At 44.1% G+C, this 17,269-nt stretch overlaps 1 protein-coding gene across 1 annotated transcript in view; it reads left to right on the top strand.

The window, feature by feature from the left end:
• LOC119445033 (uncharacterized) overlaps positions 1–17,269 on the top strand; it is a 125,410-nt gene that overhangs the window by 43,936 nt on the left and 64,205 nt on the right. The window contains exons 16-21 of the mRNA XM_049664846.1: positions 6,140–6,237; positions 9,189–9,285; positions 9,828–9,880; positions 10,455–10,551; positions 14,364–14,483; positions 16,297–16,385. Coding sequence (XP_049520803.1) covers positions 6,140–6,237; positions 9,189–9,285; positions 9,828–9,880; positions 10,455–10,551; positions 14,364–14,483; positions 16,297–16,385 — 554 coding nt within the window. The remainder of the gene's footprint in view (positions 1–6,139; positions 6,238–9,188; positions 9,286–9,827; positions 9,881–10,454; positions 10,552–14,363; positions 14,484–16,296; positions 16,386–17,269) is intronic.

The following is a 17,269-nucleotide window of genomic DNA, read 5'->3' as shown; positions in this document are numbered from 1 at the left end:
AGACAGACAGACAGACAGACAGACAGACAGACAGACAGACAGACAGACAGACAGACAGACAGACAGACAGACAGACAGACAGACAGACAGACAGACAGACAGACAGACAGACAGACAGACAGACAGACAGACAGACAGACAGACAGACAGACAGACAAGACAGACAGACCAGACCGACAGACAGACAGACAGACAGACAGACAGACAGACAGACAGACAGACAGACAGACAGACAGACAGACAGACCGACAGACAGACAGACAGACAGACAGACAGACAGACAGACAGACAGACAGACAGACAGACCAGACAGACAGACACGACAGACAGACAGACAGACAGACAGACAGACAGACAGACAGACAGACAGACAGACAGACAGACAGACAGACAGACAGACAGACAGACAGACAGACAGACAGACAGACAGACAGACAGACAGACAGACAGACAGACAGACAGACAGACAGACAGTGAACTTTATTTGATCCTGAGGAGCTTCCGCGGGGGAAGCATTCGTAATTTTTCTGGAACTCCTAGCATCGCCTGAGTTTTGTACGCAATAATTTTGGCAACTACGAGGTTTCTGTACGCACGGAGCTCTTTGTGGAGCGCATTGGACACACAAATGTTCTGCAGGTTTAGATTCGTACCAGAGGCTCCGATGGATCGTCAAGCACTGTTGACACTGGTTTTGTTTTGAGTAGACTTTTTCATTGGTCCCGATGGCTTTCTTTCACATAGATGCATAGAAAAAAGTTGTCGCAGTTTCACCTGAAAGGCGAAGCATCAATTGCGATAGCAAATTTGTAGAGAGCTATACGGAGTAAGGATAGTAGTTTTATCAGCTGTATAAATTTGGACATGCAGCAGCACCAGCAACGCGCAGAACTGTTGTCGACACCGTCGGCGTTTTGCCCGCGTTCGCACAAAATGCGTGCGGCGTTGGTGACTGTTGCCGGAGCCTCTGATATAAATAGGCACTTGGTGCCGCAGCTAAACGTCGCCTCCCTTCCCTCCAATACCCCCCTCCCCCCCCTACGGCCTTTCGCGCGTCGGAAGAAGGCACGTTTGCTCTACATATATGGTGATTGTAAAGGAGGAAAGAGACGCCTACTTCTGCAGCCCTTAAGGGAGCAAGGCGCAGAACGCGCGTTTGTTCTCCGCCGTGGGTTCACTCCCCGTGAAAGCGCGCGTCCCTCGCGCCCTTTCACGCGCACATATAGCGTTCGGCGCGCGGCGACGATTTCATCTCCATTGACGTCATACGGAACCTCACGGCGACGGCGACGGCGATGGCGACGGCGACGGCTACGGCGACGGCGACGCCGACGGCAGAAATCTGCTTTTGAGTGTCCATATAATTGCTATCGCAATAAAAGACATGAACAAGCTCGGTTGGCTTGGAGGCCAACTCTATGAATCAAATAGTTGGTCATCACAGTAGCCAAATACCTATGGGGTACGATTTCTGAAAAGCGAGCTCCGCTTGGATACACGTGCGTGATACGCAGAGTTGTCCATGGGAATGAATGCCAAAGTAACTTATATCAGCTTGTCGGGTATCAGACTTTTTCCTGAAGTGAATTGTATACGAACACAACGAAATGCGCTGAAAGCGAGATCGCTTCATCAAGACAAGTTATATTAAAACGCATAGAGCAGATGGTAGAAGCTAGCACAGTCCGTGCGGCTGCCATTCCAAGCATCAATTGCGTCATGGTGCCAGACCGAATTTTTCGACTACAACAGGTTCCCTGCGCAGGCAAACTTTTGCTTCGCGGTCACAGGCTGATCTCGTTCTCACTTATCATCATAATCAATCAATGACCATTGCCCTCTTGCCAATATAGCCTTCGCCACTCCTGGGTACGTGGCCAAACCATCGCAGTATTCACACTATCATCTTCTACATGTACTATATTTGGAGCAGCAAGCCGAACACATATCTATAAGATGACCTCGTCACTTAAGCTAAGCCTTGTCTTTCTCGTTTCAGTGTTACATGGCGATATCATCGACGTCGAAGTTCTTGCCGATTTGCCAAATTTCAACCTTTATCCCAAAGATCGTCGTGATGCACGCGAGGGTGGAGTACTTGTGGCGGTGAATCAGCAGCTACCATCTTCAGTATTTCATATCGATTCTGATATCGAAATATTATGGGTAGTTTGCCGCGCTGCACCGCACACCGTACTCTCAGGCATCTGTTATAGGCCACCTCAACTAACCCCTACTTTCTCCGCAAATTAAGAATATTCTAAGCAGCCTTACGCGAACACATCAGAATGCAGACATAGCTCTGTTTGGCGATGTTAATTATCCTACTATAGACTGGCGTAGCTACTTAGCTTTAACAAGCAACCCAGAAGCAACCAGTTTTATAGATGTCTGTCTTAACTTTAACCTCTCGCATCTAATATCTGAACCAACGCGTGTTACGCAGAACTCGGCAAACATTTTAGATTTGATACTAACCAACAATTCCGACAGCATGTCATCGATAACATATCTCAGGGACATAAGCGACCACAAGGTTGTCCATGCAACATTTAACTTCGTTTCGCTAACACGTAAAATTTATAAGAAAACCGTTCGTCCTTACGGCAAGGCCCATTACGAAGCAATTAATAATGAGCTAATCAACTTTTCCTACGCAGCTTTTCCTAAGCATTCTGTACAAGAACATTGGTTACTTTTTAAAAACAAAGTACGTGAATTACCTGTGAAATATATACCACTATGCAGCTTCTGTGCTAATAAATTATTATTATTATTATTATTATTTGATTTGTACACATATACACACAAGGACACAAATGGATTAAGGAGGGAGCAAGCTGACAACTGCCACCGAGAGGGGCACAACGCCTGCCTACTCCTATAGGAGGAGGGAATAGAGGAAATGAAAATATGAGAAAAGAAAAGAGGAAATAAAGAAAACGGGAGGCCAAGTCAGTGTCCTTCAGAAAACTTAGCAAGGCTCGATGGGCCTGGTCACGTCTTGCAGCGCTCCCCCTTGAAAAAAGGCAATCGTCAAGGGTCGCACATTGCAGCCCCATAAGTCTATACTCCTTAATTAGTAATGCGCGCTGCGCAACGAATGCGGGACACTCTAAAACTAGATGTTCAAGTGTCTCACAGGAGCCACAAAACGTACACGACGGGCTGTCCACACGTCCTTGTCGGTATAGGCGTTCGCGCACCAACACAGACCCAACCCTTAACTTGTATAACAGTGCTCTAGCACGACGGGGCAAGCCTCGACCTGTGCTAATAAAGACAAGTCGTGGTTCAATCAATCGCTAAAACGACTAGAGAATAAGAGAAAAAAAATCGTTATTTCCGAGCAGCAAAACAGCGACAGAGCCCAAGTATGTGGAGCAAATACTATTCAGCGGAAACCGAATATCTCGCAGCAATACACAATGCTAAGTACGACTTTTTCCAACATGATCTTCCTAACATCTTAACACGTAATCCGCAAGAGTCTTGGCGCGTGGTAAACCCTGAAGACAAACGTACAAATACACTTGTTGACGAACATAATGAGGTTGGAAATGACGCAGAAAGCGCAAACGCATTTAGCATCGCTTTTGCAAGTGCATTCACTCATAAGTGTGACATGCCTTCTTATTTACAAATAACTGCCACCAGTGAACTAACTATGCCCGAGATTGTATTTTCCACAAATGGTCTATTATCTCAGATTGAACACCTCAAGATCACATCGTCAGCTGGCTTCGATGAAATTAATTCGAAGTTTTTACTAAATACTAAGAACATTTCTGCAAACTACCTGTGTATTTTGTATTGTCAGTCCCTTTCGACAGGTCAAATACCTGACGACTGGAAAGTGGGAAAGGTCATTCCCATAAAAAAATCAGGTAATAGACAGTCACCATTGAACTATAGTCCAATATCTTTAACAAGTATACCGTGTAAAATCATGCAACATGTCATTTATTCAAAAATCATGAACTTCCTAGACTCGAACAATTTCTTTCATTCTTCACAGCACGGTGAAACTCAGCTAGCTAACGGTCTTAATGATTTACATGTAAATTTGGACCATAATCAACTGATGATCAAACTGATGCAAACTTCTCAGATTTGGCGAAGGCTTTTGATAAAGTGTCTAATCAGCTTTTTCTAATTAAACTTTCTGGCTTAAACATTCACCCTCTTGTTCTTAACTGCACTGAAGCTTTTCTGAGCAATCATTCCCAATCTGTCTTTGTTAATGAGCACATCTCTAACCCTCTCCCAGTAACGTCCGGTGTCCCCCAGGGGTCGGTACTGACCCCCGGTTGTTGGTAATATACATAAATGTCTTGCTTTTACATGTGACATATCAGATCCGTATGTTTGCGGACGACTGCGTTTGTGGACCACTGCGTCATTTATGGTACTATCACTAACCCTTCTGAGCAGCAAGTTGTTCAAAATGATCTTAACTATACGCCACTGTTTCTTATCCTTCTCTTTTACTGCTTACTAACCTGAGTCTACCATCAATCTTGTCTTTGGCGCTCTTTGGCCACAGTTGCCCTTGCGCCATAAAAACCTACCACTAACTAACTAAAATGAACTGTATTCAAGCATGGTGTGACCAGTGGCTCATGACACTTAACCCCACTAAATGTAAATCAATATCTTTTTCGCGTCGTCGTAACCCCTTATCTTTTTCTTACGCTGTCGGTAACGTTAATGTTGAGAGTGTGGAAACATATAAGTACTTAGGAGTAACATTTTCATGTTATTTAACATGGTGCGCACATATCACTAACATGGTATCGTCTGCTAATAAAACATTCGGCTTTCTGAAACGTAATTTAAGTCACGCTCCTGCACATTTAAAGTTGCTGACTTACAAATCCATCATCAGATCAAAACTTGAGTACACCGCTGCCATCTGGAGCCCGCATCAGGTGTATCTTATAGATACACCTGAAGCAGCGCAGAATTCAGCAACCCGATTTATCCATTCATTCTGTTCGTATCCCACCAGTGTTATCATCCTTCAAAGCAGAATCACCTCTATTGCCTCTCGCGCTCCGCCACCGCATCGCATCTCTAGCCCTGTTACATAAGTTTTATTACAGCACCCGTGACCGTCCAAGCTTTATCATCCGGCCAGCCCCGCATATCTCATCGTATCGGCCATCCCATTCAAGTCGCCCGGCCACGCAGCCGCACTGCTACATTCTGCGCCTCCTTTTTTCCACGCGCGACATCAGATTGGAATGACCTTTCCTACAGCATTGCCGCTATCACCTGCCCGACACTATTTCTTCGAAATGGTACAGACTTCCTGTCACGGAATTCACCTGTGGTTACCTTTGTAATTTTTTTTTCATTTGGATACCCACCCCTTATGTAACACCGCCCCAGATGGGTCCTTAACGTAAGAAAATGAAATGAAATGAAAGGAAACTTGAAAAATTTCGGTAATGTTCGTGACATATACTGTTGGCAGGAATTTCTGTCCCTTACCACTGCTCAACAGCCATCTCAACATTCAGTGTTCAGCCACCTGTGTCTTCTTAAACGTTAGAATTTTTAACGTGGTTGTTTCGGCGATCGAAACATAGAGCGAGAAAGCGAAGAAAATAAAAGAAGGACTCCCAAGATCGCGACAATATTTCGAAGCTTTGAGAAGCACGAATTCGCTCCGCGAATGCGACAGATGCACACCCAAAGGTGGCTTCGCTCTTTTTTTGTTTTGTTTCGGTTCTCCCAGCTTCTGCTCTTCCGTCCTCTCGGCCGCGGATGTGCACATTTGGCAATCCGTGCCGACCGGTCGCCTCTCACGTGCAGACCCTCTCCCCTCTCCGCCAAGGCTGCGTTTCGCAATCACGTGGCTTCGTCCGCCGCCGTACGGGGGTGCGGAGTTTGAGAGGGCCGCCCGGATGCTGCAGCTGCCTTCGAGACACAACAGACTCCAACGCCGCCTTTAGTGCTCCGTCGTAGACAGAAAATCTCGACCGAGACACTCCCTGCACGTTAGTAGCGACGCGCCTTCAGCGTTCGCGATACTTTTTTCCGCGAGTGAGTCAGCTTCTAACCTGGGTGACAACGAAGCGTGCTTATCTACTTGGGCCTGCCACGAAGCTTTATTATAGGGGCGATAAAGTAGTATCTTTTCCTTATTCCCGAGAAACGCGGCTTCACCGGTCTGACCATGCTGCACGCATTCATCACACTGCTTGTATTCTTGGCATCCCTCCTGTTTTGGTGAGTGTATTCTGCATTTTATATTCAGCATTACCACTTTTTTATTCATACATTGTTACCGTGTGTACGGCACCTAGCTCAGATTTTAGTAAGTTCATTGTATCAGGTGTGTCAATAACAGGTTTCGTCAAATCGTTTCGTCTTCAATCGTTTCGTCTAATGTCAGCTGATTCTTTTCTAAAGAAGTCGCAATTAGAAGAGGGTGCACTGGCTTTTAGTGGCTCTACCAAGACTTGGGGTCTTTAATTTATTCAGAACTCAATTTCTCTAAAGGCCTCTTCTGGGTTTTTGTTTTTTCGTTTCGTTTTTTCATTTGTAAGTGTTTAACAGTCTTGAGATGAGGAAGCAGAACATTGGCGCGATCCTCACTCTCTCAACTCGATCACTTTATTCCGTATCTCCGCGCCCTAACGATGACAGCACTTAGGAACGTGTAAGCCTTACGACTGATGAATCATGCAAGCCTTCCTACACACACCGGTAAAGATCTAGCATGCCCTTCATTTAAAGACCTTTAGCTCTCCTTCGCTTGCATAAATGTCTTGCTAATGTGCAGTTTTGGCGCACTGCTTTGCAGAACACGCTGACAGGCGTCTATGCTGGTGTTAACAGAGTTTTCAATGCGGTGTAGAGAGGCAACGTGGGTGCGAGAGAGAAAGGATGCACGTGGGGGGAGGGGAAGTGCGTGGAATGAAAGCTAAAAGTGCTGAGGCCGACGCTTCAGGTCTAAGTGTCGACGCTCAGACAACACCGACTTGCCTAAGACGAAGGGGCCGAGTGTATAAAGATTTCCGTTCGTAAGTGCGCTCTGCCATTGGCTGACCACTTTCGCTAATAACATGTCAAGTGTCAGGATTGGTTGGAATTCTCGCTTGCGAAACATTCTTGCGTAATAACTTTTTTTTTCGAATAAAGGCCACGTTCTTTTGTATGAAGCATGCACGTCTCAAAATGTTGACGAATCGCAGAAAAGTTGGCTGGACAAGACACGTGCATGGCTAAGATGACGCTATGCAGGGAAGCAAACGGCGGCTGTCAATTTCGGTATTTGATGCCGGCACGTGAACTGCCCACGTAACGACGTCGTCTCGCGAGAAATGCCACGCCCGCGCGCTAGAAACGGCGCCGCATGCAGATATCGCCTGCTTGTTATTTTTCTGGAACGAGCTTCTTCCCTTTCCTGCAAACCAAACAGCTGCATATATCAGGCGGGGGCGTGCAAGCAAGGTCGCGCTGTTTGGGAGTGACTCAACCCTGATAGCGTCGGAGGCAAAAACGGAGCGTTGAAATTTAGCGCTATTTCCGTCCTACGGCGCTTTTCCTTCTTGAGGAATGAGGGCGTCGATGGGGCAGTGCTCGCATTTTTCTCCTACGTCACGCCCTGGTTCATCATGTAGCCACTAAAAGAGACGCAGCTCCGTGCCTCACACCTGACAGCACGCGAATGAAGGTCACGAGACACCTTGGCGCACTTTCGGCAAACTGAGTTCGTAAATCGTTAGAATGAAAACAAAATACGAGTAGTATACGTCACACAACATAATAAAACGCCAAAGCTTCGGGAGCCGTCTAATAAATAATGTACAAGACCCTTTGCGCTGACAGGCCTTAATTTTGCTTCAATACCGCATTTCAACACATCCAACTGCTAACCCGCGTTTATAGGTATTGGGCCAGGAAAGGTGGAACAGGCGCTGTGTTTCGCAGGTGATTAAAAAAAAACACTTAAGTAATTCTTATGGGTTGTGAATCCGAGAGCATTAATGCCCAATTGAATGACGGTCAGCGATCCTCTGAGTTTTTCTGTGCGAGTAATATATTCTAGTTTTGCTGCGGGGTATGTTATCGAGTTCTGCGAATAAATTGGTGCGGGTTATTAATTTTTTTGTAGTTTCTACATTGCCACGTTCACAGGGCCCGTATTCACACAAAGCGTTTACGCTAGAATTGTTCGCAAGAGGAAATTTCAGCCGATCCGGATGCTGGACATACTATAGCAAAGGCGGCGAGGTCATGACGAAAAAGCACTTACGAATAAAATGCTTCGTGAATTCGGCCCCAGGTGACCCCTGGGACCAAATGTACGCAGTGTAGCTCGCCGTATGTTTACGATGTAAACCTAGCAAAATTCTGGAAAATGGCTAGACTTGGCGAGGGCTTCGTTCAGGCCGTGCATGACACCAATTATGAGAATTGCATTCGCCGGCACCAATTAACGAAGGATAGTTAAAATATATTTTTGTTGCGACTACGAAAGTCTGCGTTTGTTACTTGCGACTGATAAGTAGCAGAAAAGAAAGACCAGACGCGTTAACAAATTTGATTATCATTAATCATAATCAATCAATCAATCAATCAATCAATCAATCAATCAATCAATCAATCAATCATCTATCGGGCCCTGGAACAACCGTGAGGTCTAGGTGCTGGCGCACGTATACACAGAAAAAGAAATACAGCAGGGGTATATCAGTAAAAAACAACAACAACAACAACAAAACAACAACAACAACAACAACAACAACAACAACAACAACAACAACAACAACAACAACACAACAACAACAACAATAATAATAATAATAATAATAATAATAATAATAATCATTTCGTTATCGGGCCCAAGAACAACCATGAGGTCTAAGTGCTGGCGCACGTATACATAGAAGAAGAAATACAGCAGGGGAATATCAGTAAAAAAAAAAAAACAATGAACAAAAAATACCAATCTTGAAAAGAAAAGTACATACAAGGCGCGAAATGCATACATAAGAATAACTGCGTGTTTACTACGAGAAGCGTTAAATTCACGATTATTTGATTAATTCGAATGCAGGAATTGCGGTTCTATTTTACCCGGGGTCTTAAAAAAGTTACCATTTCCTATGGCATACATAGTTAAGTCACAAAATATTTTGAGCTGCTGTCCACACATGTACTTTTACTTTCAGGTGGGTCCGAAGGAAGTACACCTTCTGGAACGGCAAAGGCATTGCACACCTTACCTTCTGGCAATATCTGCGGTTTTGCGTCGACATCTACACTAAGGTAAACCTATAGCTTCATGCTGCGAAGTAAAAATCCGAAGAAAAACAAATGTTTACTTGGAGTGCAGTGAAAACTTGGATGCTTTCTTCATATCCCTAAATATCCTTCTTCTGATCAACTTCGTTAGAACGGCAGTTTTTGAAACCAGTTTTTGAGTTCACTCCTATTTCACATGTGGTAAAAAACACGCACACACTGAGCGGAAAGCTCAAATTATAAGATGTTGAGCAAAAAGAGTCTATGAACGCTCTCTGAAAGGCTAGATTCGAAGACATCAAAGAGAGATACGGAAGTTGTAAGCATAAGAAAGGAAGAAGAAGAAAAAACGTTATTTCTCCAACATTTTTATGAAATATGTTTCGGAGCTGAGATTCGTTGTATCAACTCAAAAAAAAAAAATGAAGTAGCTTTCAGAGGATGTCGTCATTCACTTTTGCAGAAATGTTACAACAGTGTATTAACTATAGACCACTTGTCACGCGGTGTTTTGCTAAGCAAGAGTTTGTTTTCGGTTTTCCTAACTAATTTACCTTTGATTTCAGCCTCTCAACAATGTCGTAATTAGCAGCTACAAGCGATATGGTCGATTGTATGGGTAAGTACTGATTTCTGTCCTTTTCCGGTGTAAGTAGGCTTTTCAAGAAAACGCAGTAGTCCAATAAAACATTCGGTTTTGAAATATGCTCACGCATATATATGTACACACAACTGCTTTCGCTTTATTAACATCAATGAAGCCTGCATGAGAAACGTCCCTGTGTTTTGTCAATCAGAATCGCCACATACGTTCAAGTATATCGATCTAATCATCTATTCTCGGATTTAGTACATGCCACGTCCATCTTATTCATAATGATACAGTAATAAAGCACCGGTTCTCTGCCTTAAGCAATAGATGACCTTTTCATTCCAATGTGCCTTCTTTAATCACAGCTTCGATAAAATATACGCGTGTCCGATTCGCAATGAAGGTGAGATCGTATTCCTTGTCAGGAGTAAATATAATTTAGTCCAGCACGTACACACTTTTGCTTTAACAATGTCACGCATGCGCCCGCGTGCTATAAGAAAGCAAGGACGTGAAAACAATTTCACAAACGCGCACTGAAATAAATGTTATGATGTAAGTAACACAAAGATGCACATATGCGGATTTTTTACCCCCTCAGTTCTTACCTGGGCGCTACGCCAACGCTTGTCGTCGCCGAACCTGAGATTCTGCGCGAGATCCTGGTGTCCAAGTTCAACAACTTTTCGGACAGATCGGTAAGCTGGCGCAAGTGCGATAAACCCTGTCAGTGTCGGGCTTATTTTTTTCTGGGTTATTATAAAAAGAACAGAGCGACTTATTTTAGATTGTACAGATATAAAAAAGTAACATGGATAATGACAAATGCTCCCTTGGTGTGATTCTCACATTCATATCGGCCAACAGGAACGTCAAAGGAAAACTTGGTGTGACAGAAAGGTGGGAACGCACTGGTACGGCAGTGATGGCGAAAGAGTTGAATATGCAAGCAAGTTCATTCGCCGGTTTGGTGACCTGCTTAATGAGGGGTAAACATAAATAAGCATTAGGAAAAAAAGGGAGTAAATGATGTTCAAGGGCGAAATATTCGTAATTGACAATGTACGGAAGCAGCATTGCAGGTTTAAGTTAGGAGCTCTTATTTGCCTCGCTTCTTTGTAACGCTGTCTAAATGCCCCGTAACTTTGCATTGAATGCACCAGTGTGCACCAGTGTGCATTTGCAGACAATAAAAAGGACATGAGACAAATTTTTAAAACAATTATCTCGAACTTGGGGGCACGTCATTATTCCATAATATAAACACGCGCATGCATTGACGCATCGAGCTATGCGAACCTAAATGTGGACGCTTGAAGTCGCGGCACTGCACGCTCATTATTGATGAGAATAGAATTATTGGCATTACCATACCAGGTTTCTCACCGGTTATTTAACCGTTTTCGTTGGCTGATCCCTAAAGTGGAGCAGTATAAAATGTACACCTAACCTCCTTTAATTCACGTCTTTATTCAATGAATTAAAAAAAAAGAAACTTCAATATTTCACTGGTAATTGGCGTAGTCAAACCCACGATCCACGAGTTGTAAGCTTCGTCAGCTCTCTAGGTTCTTGTGGAGTGATGTCAGGTTCTCGGGGCCTCGCTCGCTTTGGTTAACACATCCGGGAATCGAGCTTTGCCATTGGCGCGTGCACCTGACGTCACTTGCTCTATAAAACAGAGCCGCCTCCTGCGTCGCCTAACTCTGTCCTGGTTCCTGCACGATTGTAAGGCGCTCTATAGTGCTGCTTCAAACCAATACTTCCCGCTCATTCAGTGTCCAATAAATGCATTTTTATCTGAAAAGAAAGCTGCTCGCGTATTTGGATAGACAACGTAGATGAGTTTTGCCCAAGATTTTTACTCACTTTATTATTATTATTATTATTATTATTATTATTATTATTATTATTATTATTAGTAGTAGTAGTAGTAGTAGTAGTAGTAGCAGCAGCAGCAGCAGCAGCAGCAGCAGCAGCAGCAGCAGCAGTAGTAGTAGTAGTAGTAGTAGTAGTAGTAGTAGTGGTAGTAGTAGTAGTAGTAGTAGTAGTAGTAGTAGTAGTAGTAGTAGTAGTAGTAGCAGTAGTAGTTGTAGCAGTAGAAATAATAATATTCCCTTCCTCAAATTGTGCACATCCATCTGTCTACATTACTTGAATATGCTTCAGTAGTGTGAAATGGCACAAGTAATTCAAATTGCGTTACAATTGAGCAAGTGCAGAAAAAGTTCATGATTATATACATAAACATTGTTTTTTGACTTCACGCACCAACAACATTTAAAGTCTGAGTAATCATGCTACACTTCTGTCACTCAGCTGCAGACGTAGGCATACCACCGTCCTCTTTTTTATACAAAATCATACATGACATTATTACATCTACTAGCTCCTGTTTCACTGAGGGTCCCACAGAAGACTATCAGCGAACATAGACCCTGCCACGTTCCTGCCTTTTTCAGCAGACACTCGCCCCTCCACAGAATGCAAATTCTTCACGACTGTGATTTCCTCCATTTTGATATCTTTCAATATGTGTTGCCTTCTTTCTGTTCCGAGCATCGCACTTTCCCTTGAGCCTTCTTTCTAGCTGCCCTCCTCTCTTGCCTTCTCGTAGTTTCACTCACCTTCCGTATATGTACACTGTCTCTCAATTTTGTGCGATTGCTGGTTGGTTGCCCATCATGTATACATCTGTTTATCATTTTCTTTTTTTATTCTATTTTTTATACCATAACTTTTAATTTTAGTTCCTTCCTGTTTTGTTTTGTTTCTTTGTGCGCCAGTATTTAGATCTCCGGGTGTTCACGGACACAAGTTTATTATTATTATTATTATTATTATTATTATTATTATTATTATTATTATTATTATTATTATTATTATTATTATTATTATTATTATTATTATTATTATTCCTTCTATGTACTGACGACTTAAAGCCATTCAAGACTGTCAAAAGTGCTCACGACTGTACTGACCTCCAAACTAACATTTTCTCACTGTCAAACTGCTGCAGAGACAATAACCTGCTTTTAAATGCTTCCAAAACTATAGTATCATGTTACACGCGGAAAAAAACACCGTGTAAAATTTTCAGACACCCTTCGGAAATGCTCCATTGCCCAGGGTCGATTAAATGAAAGATCTTGGTGTGTACTTTGACGAAGCGCTATGCTTGTATTCACATGCTAAGTATGTGAAACAACGTGCCCTTCGCGCTCTTGCTATTGTTTGTCGTATATAGCATGAATTCCACTTCCCTTTCTGGAATTGTATTCTACTGTGTGTGTTCCACTACTAGACGCTGCCTCTGTAGTTCGGGGTGGCCAACGTGCAAGTATAATTCTGACCTCGTTGAACGCGTACCGAATAAATTGATATCTATTTTTAAGCACCAATTTTTGCAGTTCTGACGAATATAAAGTCCCGCCCTCTGCATATACCTTAGCTCACACCTCTAAAATCAAGACGTATTAGATCAGACCTTTTGCTCCATTATAAGGTGGTCCGTGATGGAATTTTATACACTGCCCAAAGCTTCTTGATCATGTACAATTTTCCGTGCCGCGAAAGCATATACCAGGCAACATTCCGCGTTTTCTGCGCGGCCTTGTTGCATTGGATGCTGTCCTGACTCGACTGCTAAAAACTTGTAATAAGTATTCTGCTTGTAGCGGCATATTTCACAGATTTTTCCCTTTGTTTTATGTATGTGTAGATAATCATTTCGTATGGTTACATCTATTTTACGCCCGCCTCCTCGTTATCTGTTTCCCCATTTGTTTCTATATCTCACATTGTTCGGTCTACGCACGCACACACACGCGCAAACACAAAGAGCGAAGAAAGAGCAACAGAGGATGCCCAGGGGGCTTAACCAGAAAGATCTGATTTGTTATGCTGCGCGAGGGGGAGATATTTAAAGATGCAGAAAGGGTGAAAGATGTGTAGGAAATTGGAAATGGGCCTACAAAATTTTAAAGCGAGACAGGTCCCTTTGACAGTCGATTTCTCAGGCACGTAGGCCGCTAGAAGCGACCTAGCATTCTAACTGCCTTTAGCGGATACGTATGTCGGTCGTTGCCACTGTCTTATCCTTTGTTCTGATAGAGACATCTTCCTAGTATCCTTAGAGCAGCACAAATCCCTTGTCTTTCCGTACTATAACGTACGAAAGCGTAAAGTGTATGTGCGATTGTTTCATCACATCCGCAAGCGCCAAGGGAGGACTTTTATACATTACAAGAAACGACCACGTCTTGGTAAACGCTTTCTGCGCTTCGGGCGACACTCGAATTTATTCTTCAGGAGGCTCTTCATCCCTCCACCAATTCCGTTTTTTCTTTGCGACTCAAAAGCAGCGATTCAAAGCATTCATAGCTGAATGCGCCGCGGTTGTTATGAACAACATGGTATCGGCACACACACCCAGGAAACATTAAAACGTCCATTGAGAAGTGGGGCCAGCGATCACCTGTTACCGGTTGGCTTGCTTGAATCTGCGCAGGAATCGCAACGTGTCAGCAGTGAAGTATGGCGTAAGTCCATCATGAACTTGTCCGGTGACGAGTGGAAGAAAGCCCGGAACCTCTTCACACCGGCACTGACCACTACACGGCTAAAGACGGTAGGCGAGACGTCTGCTTTCGGCTATTGTTTTCTGTCATATCTTAAGAGATTACTGTTGAGCGACGGAAGTTATAAATATCTCCAACACTCAATTGTTATACATACTGCAGCAAAAAGAAAAAAAAAACCTTCTGGTGGGCTCACTGTGGTATAAAGGTTATAAACAGGGATAAGGTGACTCAGAAAAGCTGGCCAACAGTTCGATAGCAGGACCCAACTTCGTCAAAGGCGGCCTTGTCATCCTCGGCAGGTATAAGAAAACGTTCAATGCCTAAGATGTCATGTGTGCAAAACGCCTGAGCACATGACTTTTTGCACAGTTGGCATCTCAGGAGTTGAATATTTTTTTATATACTGCAGTACTTCTTGCATCGTGCACTAGCTTGTTCCCCATCCCTCAATTTCAGAAAGCTATCAAAAACATCCCGCCCACGACAGCCATGTGCCAGCGTTTCTGCGGCGCCGAGGCTATACATCCTACGTATACAGCATCTCTAAAAGTGTGAGTTCGGCGTGAGTCATTAGCGCATACTTTGGGCTTAGATTTCACCGGCATCGAACAACTCCCCACCTCAGAAATTTCAGAGTCAATGTCACAATATCTATAGCGATTTAGAGCTGTACTTGTAAATATTTTCTTAATTTTTATGAAGCCTCCCACCGAAAGCCAGGACGTCAATTCGTGTTAGCCAATGACAGTGGTAAAAAGCAAAAAAAAAAAAAAATCCAAAAGCAACAACAATTCCTACTAAAGACGGTCAATATGTCAGGCTTTATGAGCTGTAGAGTTAATTTTATGATATAGAATGCTCTATTGGCTTGGCGGCATTCCAGATGTGAGTACGGGTCAAGGTGAGATTTCTTGAGCCTGTGGCTGTATAACAACCAACTACAATTTTTTTCCAAAGTGAAGCAGAAAATTCTATGGCGTGCGTCCGGATTGAGAACGAATCCACGCGTCCACATTGAAAAGAGAAACAATGAACTGCACGGCATTTATTTTGTTAGCACTCTTTTCTACATTAACCAACCGTCCTGGATAATGTTATCTGCGCTCTCATGATTGCATGACACCTCTTCTTGCGAATCGCTCAAGCGAACGAATTACTTTGTGAAGACAATCCCACATTACAATTACCAGTGCCAGCACCACAACTGGGCCCTACAGTTTTATATTCCAGTTTTTTGGGCTCATTAAGAAATAATTCAAACCAAACAACATACGCGAGTCCCATTGGCTCCTTTGCACGAGCTCGCGGAAGGGAGCCTTTGTGGCTGGCGAATTTTAATGCGTCTTCGGCTCCAAGAATCTTTCACAAGTGTGCGTCTGACAAGGGTACAACCAGCAGCCGCTCTTCGCGTGGGAAACGCGAGAAACGTGAAAAAAGGAACAAATAGTGGTAGCTACACAAAAAAAAAAAACCTATCCGTTACAGGATGCGTAGTAAGAGTCGGTTGTAGTACTTCCGTTAAACATGTTCGAGATCGTAACTATCACTGTTATCCCTACCATTCGATCCGAAAGGTTCCTGCCCCACTTACGCTTAGCAGAATATTTAAGTTATTTAGCAAGACCTGTGGCATACAGCTCTAAAAGAAGGGGGAAGCGGGGAGAACAACGATTTTTTAGTTTTAGTGAATCTTGGATATTTAATGTTCTTATTGAATGAACCACTGCGGCCTATGAAACGTGATGCCCACAGATTCGAGATTATTTGCGCCTGATGTACACTTTGCTTATAAAATGAGCTGGAGAACAGCCAAGAGTGAGCAGGTGAATAATTCAATGCCACCTCAATTTTCTTTTTCAGATTACATTGAAAATCAAAACCATAGCTGAAAGAACGGCGTCTCGGGTTATGGAGGCGGCTGCACAGGACAAGCCTGTCAACTTCTCCGAGTGAGTTATAAAGAGATACTGCCTAAAAAGAAAAGTCAAGCTAGGCCAATAGATTATTCGTGTATAAGTCTATCATGGTTTTCTGTGTGCCAGTGCATCACTTTTTTTGGGGTGGAAAATTGCCGCCGAAAGTGACGCTGCTGCTCTTGTACGTGAACCATCCTCGCCGAAACGGATGAGGTTACGTAATCCCTACGTGACCTCCCTCTATGGCACTCTGTGAATCAGTCATTGCCGATGTAACATGATGGTTGCCATAATCCAGAACAGGTGGCGTCACTCTGACAGACAGACAGACAGACAGACAAGAAACTTAATTTTGTCCTAAGGGACTATGCCGTAGTCGCGGGCCGCACCTGCACCGGGGGCGGAAGACCGTGATCTTCGGCCCTTTCGCAGGCCCTTTGGACAGCCCGAAGCTGGATTGAAAGGTCGTCGCTCTTGACGGCTTCTTCCCAGTCTTCTTGCCTGTTAAAAGGCGAGTGGTGCAATGCTGAACATTGCCACAGCATGTGATTAAAGGTGGACCTTTCCTCGCCGCAGTCGGGGCAGCGGGGATCCACACCCGGAGTGTAGTGGCTCAGCCTAGATCGAGACGGAAATGAGCCTGTCTGCAGCATTCTCAACACCGAGGCCTGGGGTCTGCCGAGCTTCGGGTGAGGAGCCGGGAACTGCCTGCGTCCCAGCTGGTAGTGAGCCGTGATGTCGTGAAAAGTAAGCAGCGGGTCCGTGGTCCGGTCGATCCCCTGCGAAGCCGGGCCCCTCAGACCGGCGCGGTTGACGAGACCTCGCGCCTGGTCGTGGGCCAGCCATTGGGGTTGATCGAGCCGGGAGAGACGTTCCGGCCCATGTGAGCCGGGAACCAAGTGATGACGTGACGGACC

This window comes from Dermacentor silvarum, chromosome 3, assembly GCF_013339745.2.
Source record: "Dermacentor silvarum isolate Dsil-2018 chromosome 3, BIME_Dsil_1.4, whole genome shotgun sequence".
NCBI lineage: Eukaryota > Metazoa > Arthropoda > Arachnida > Ixodida > Ixodidae > Dermacentor > Dermacentor silvarum.
The sequence above is the reverse complement of the archived record's forward strand: the minus strand, read 5'-3'. Positions and strand labels throughout refer to the sequence as shown.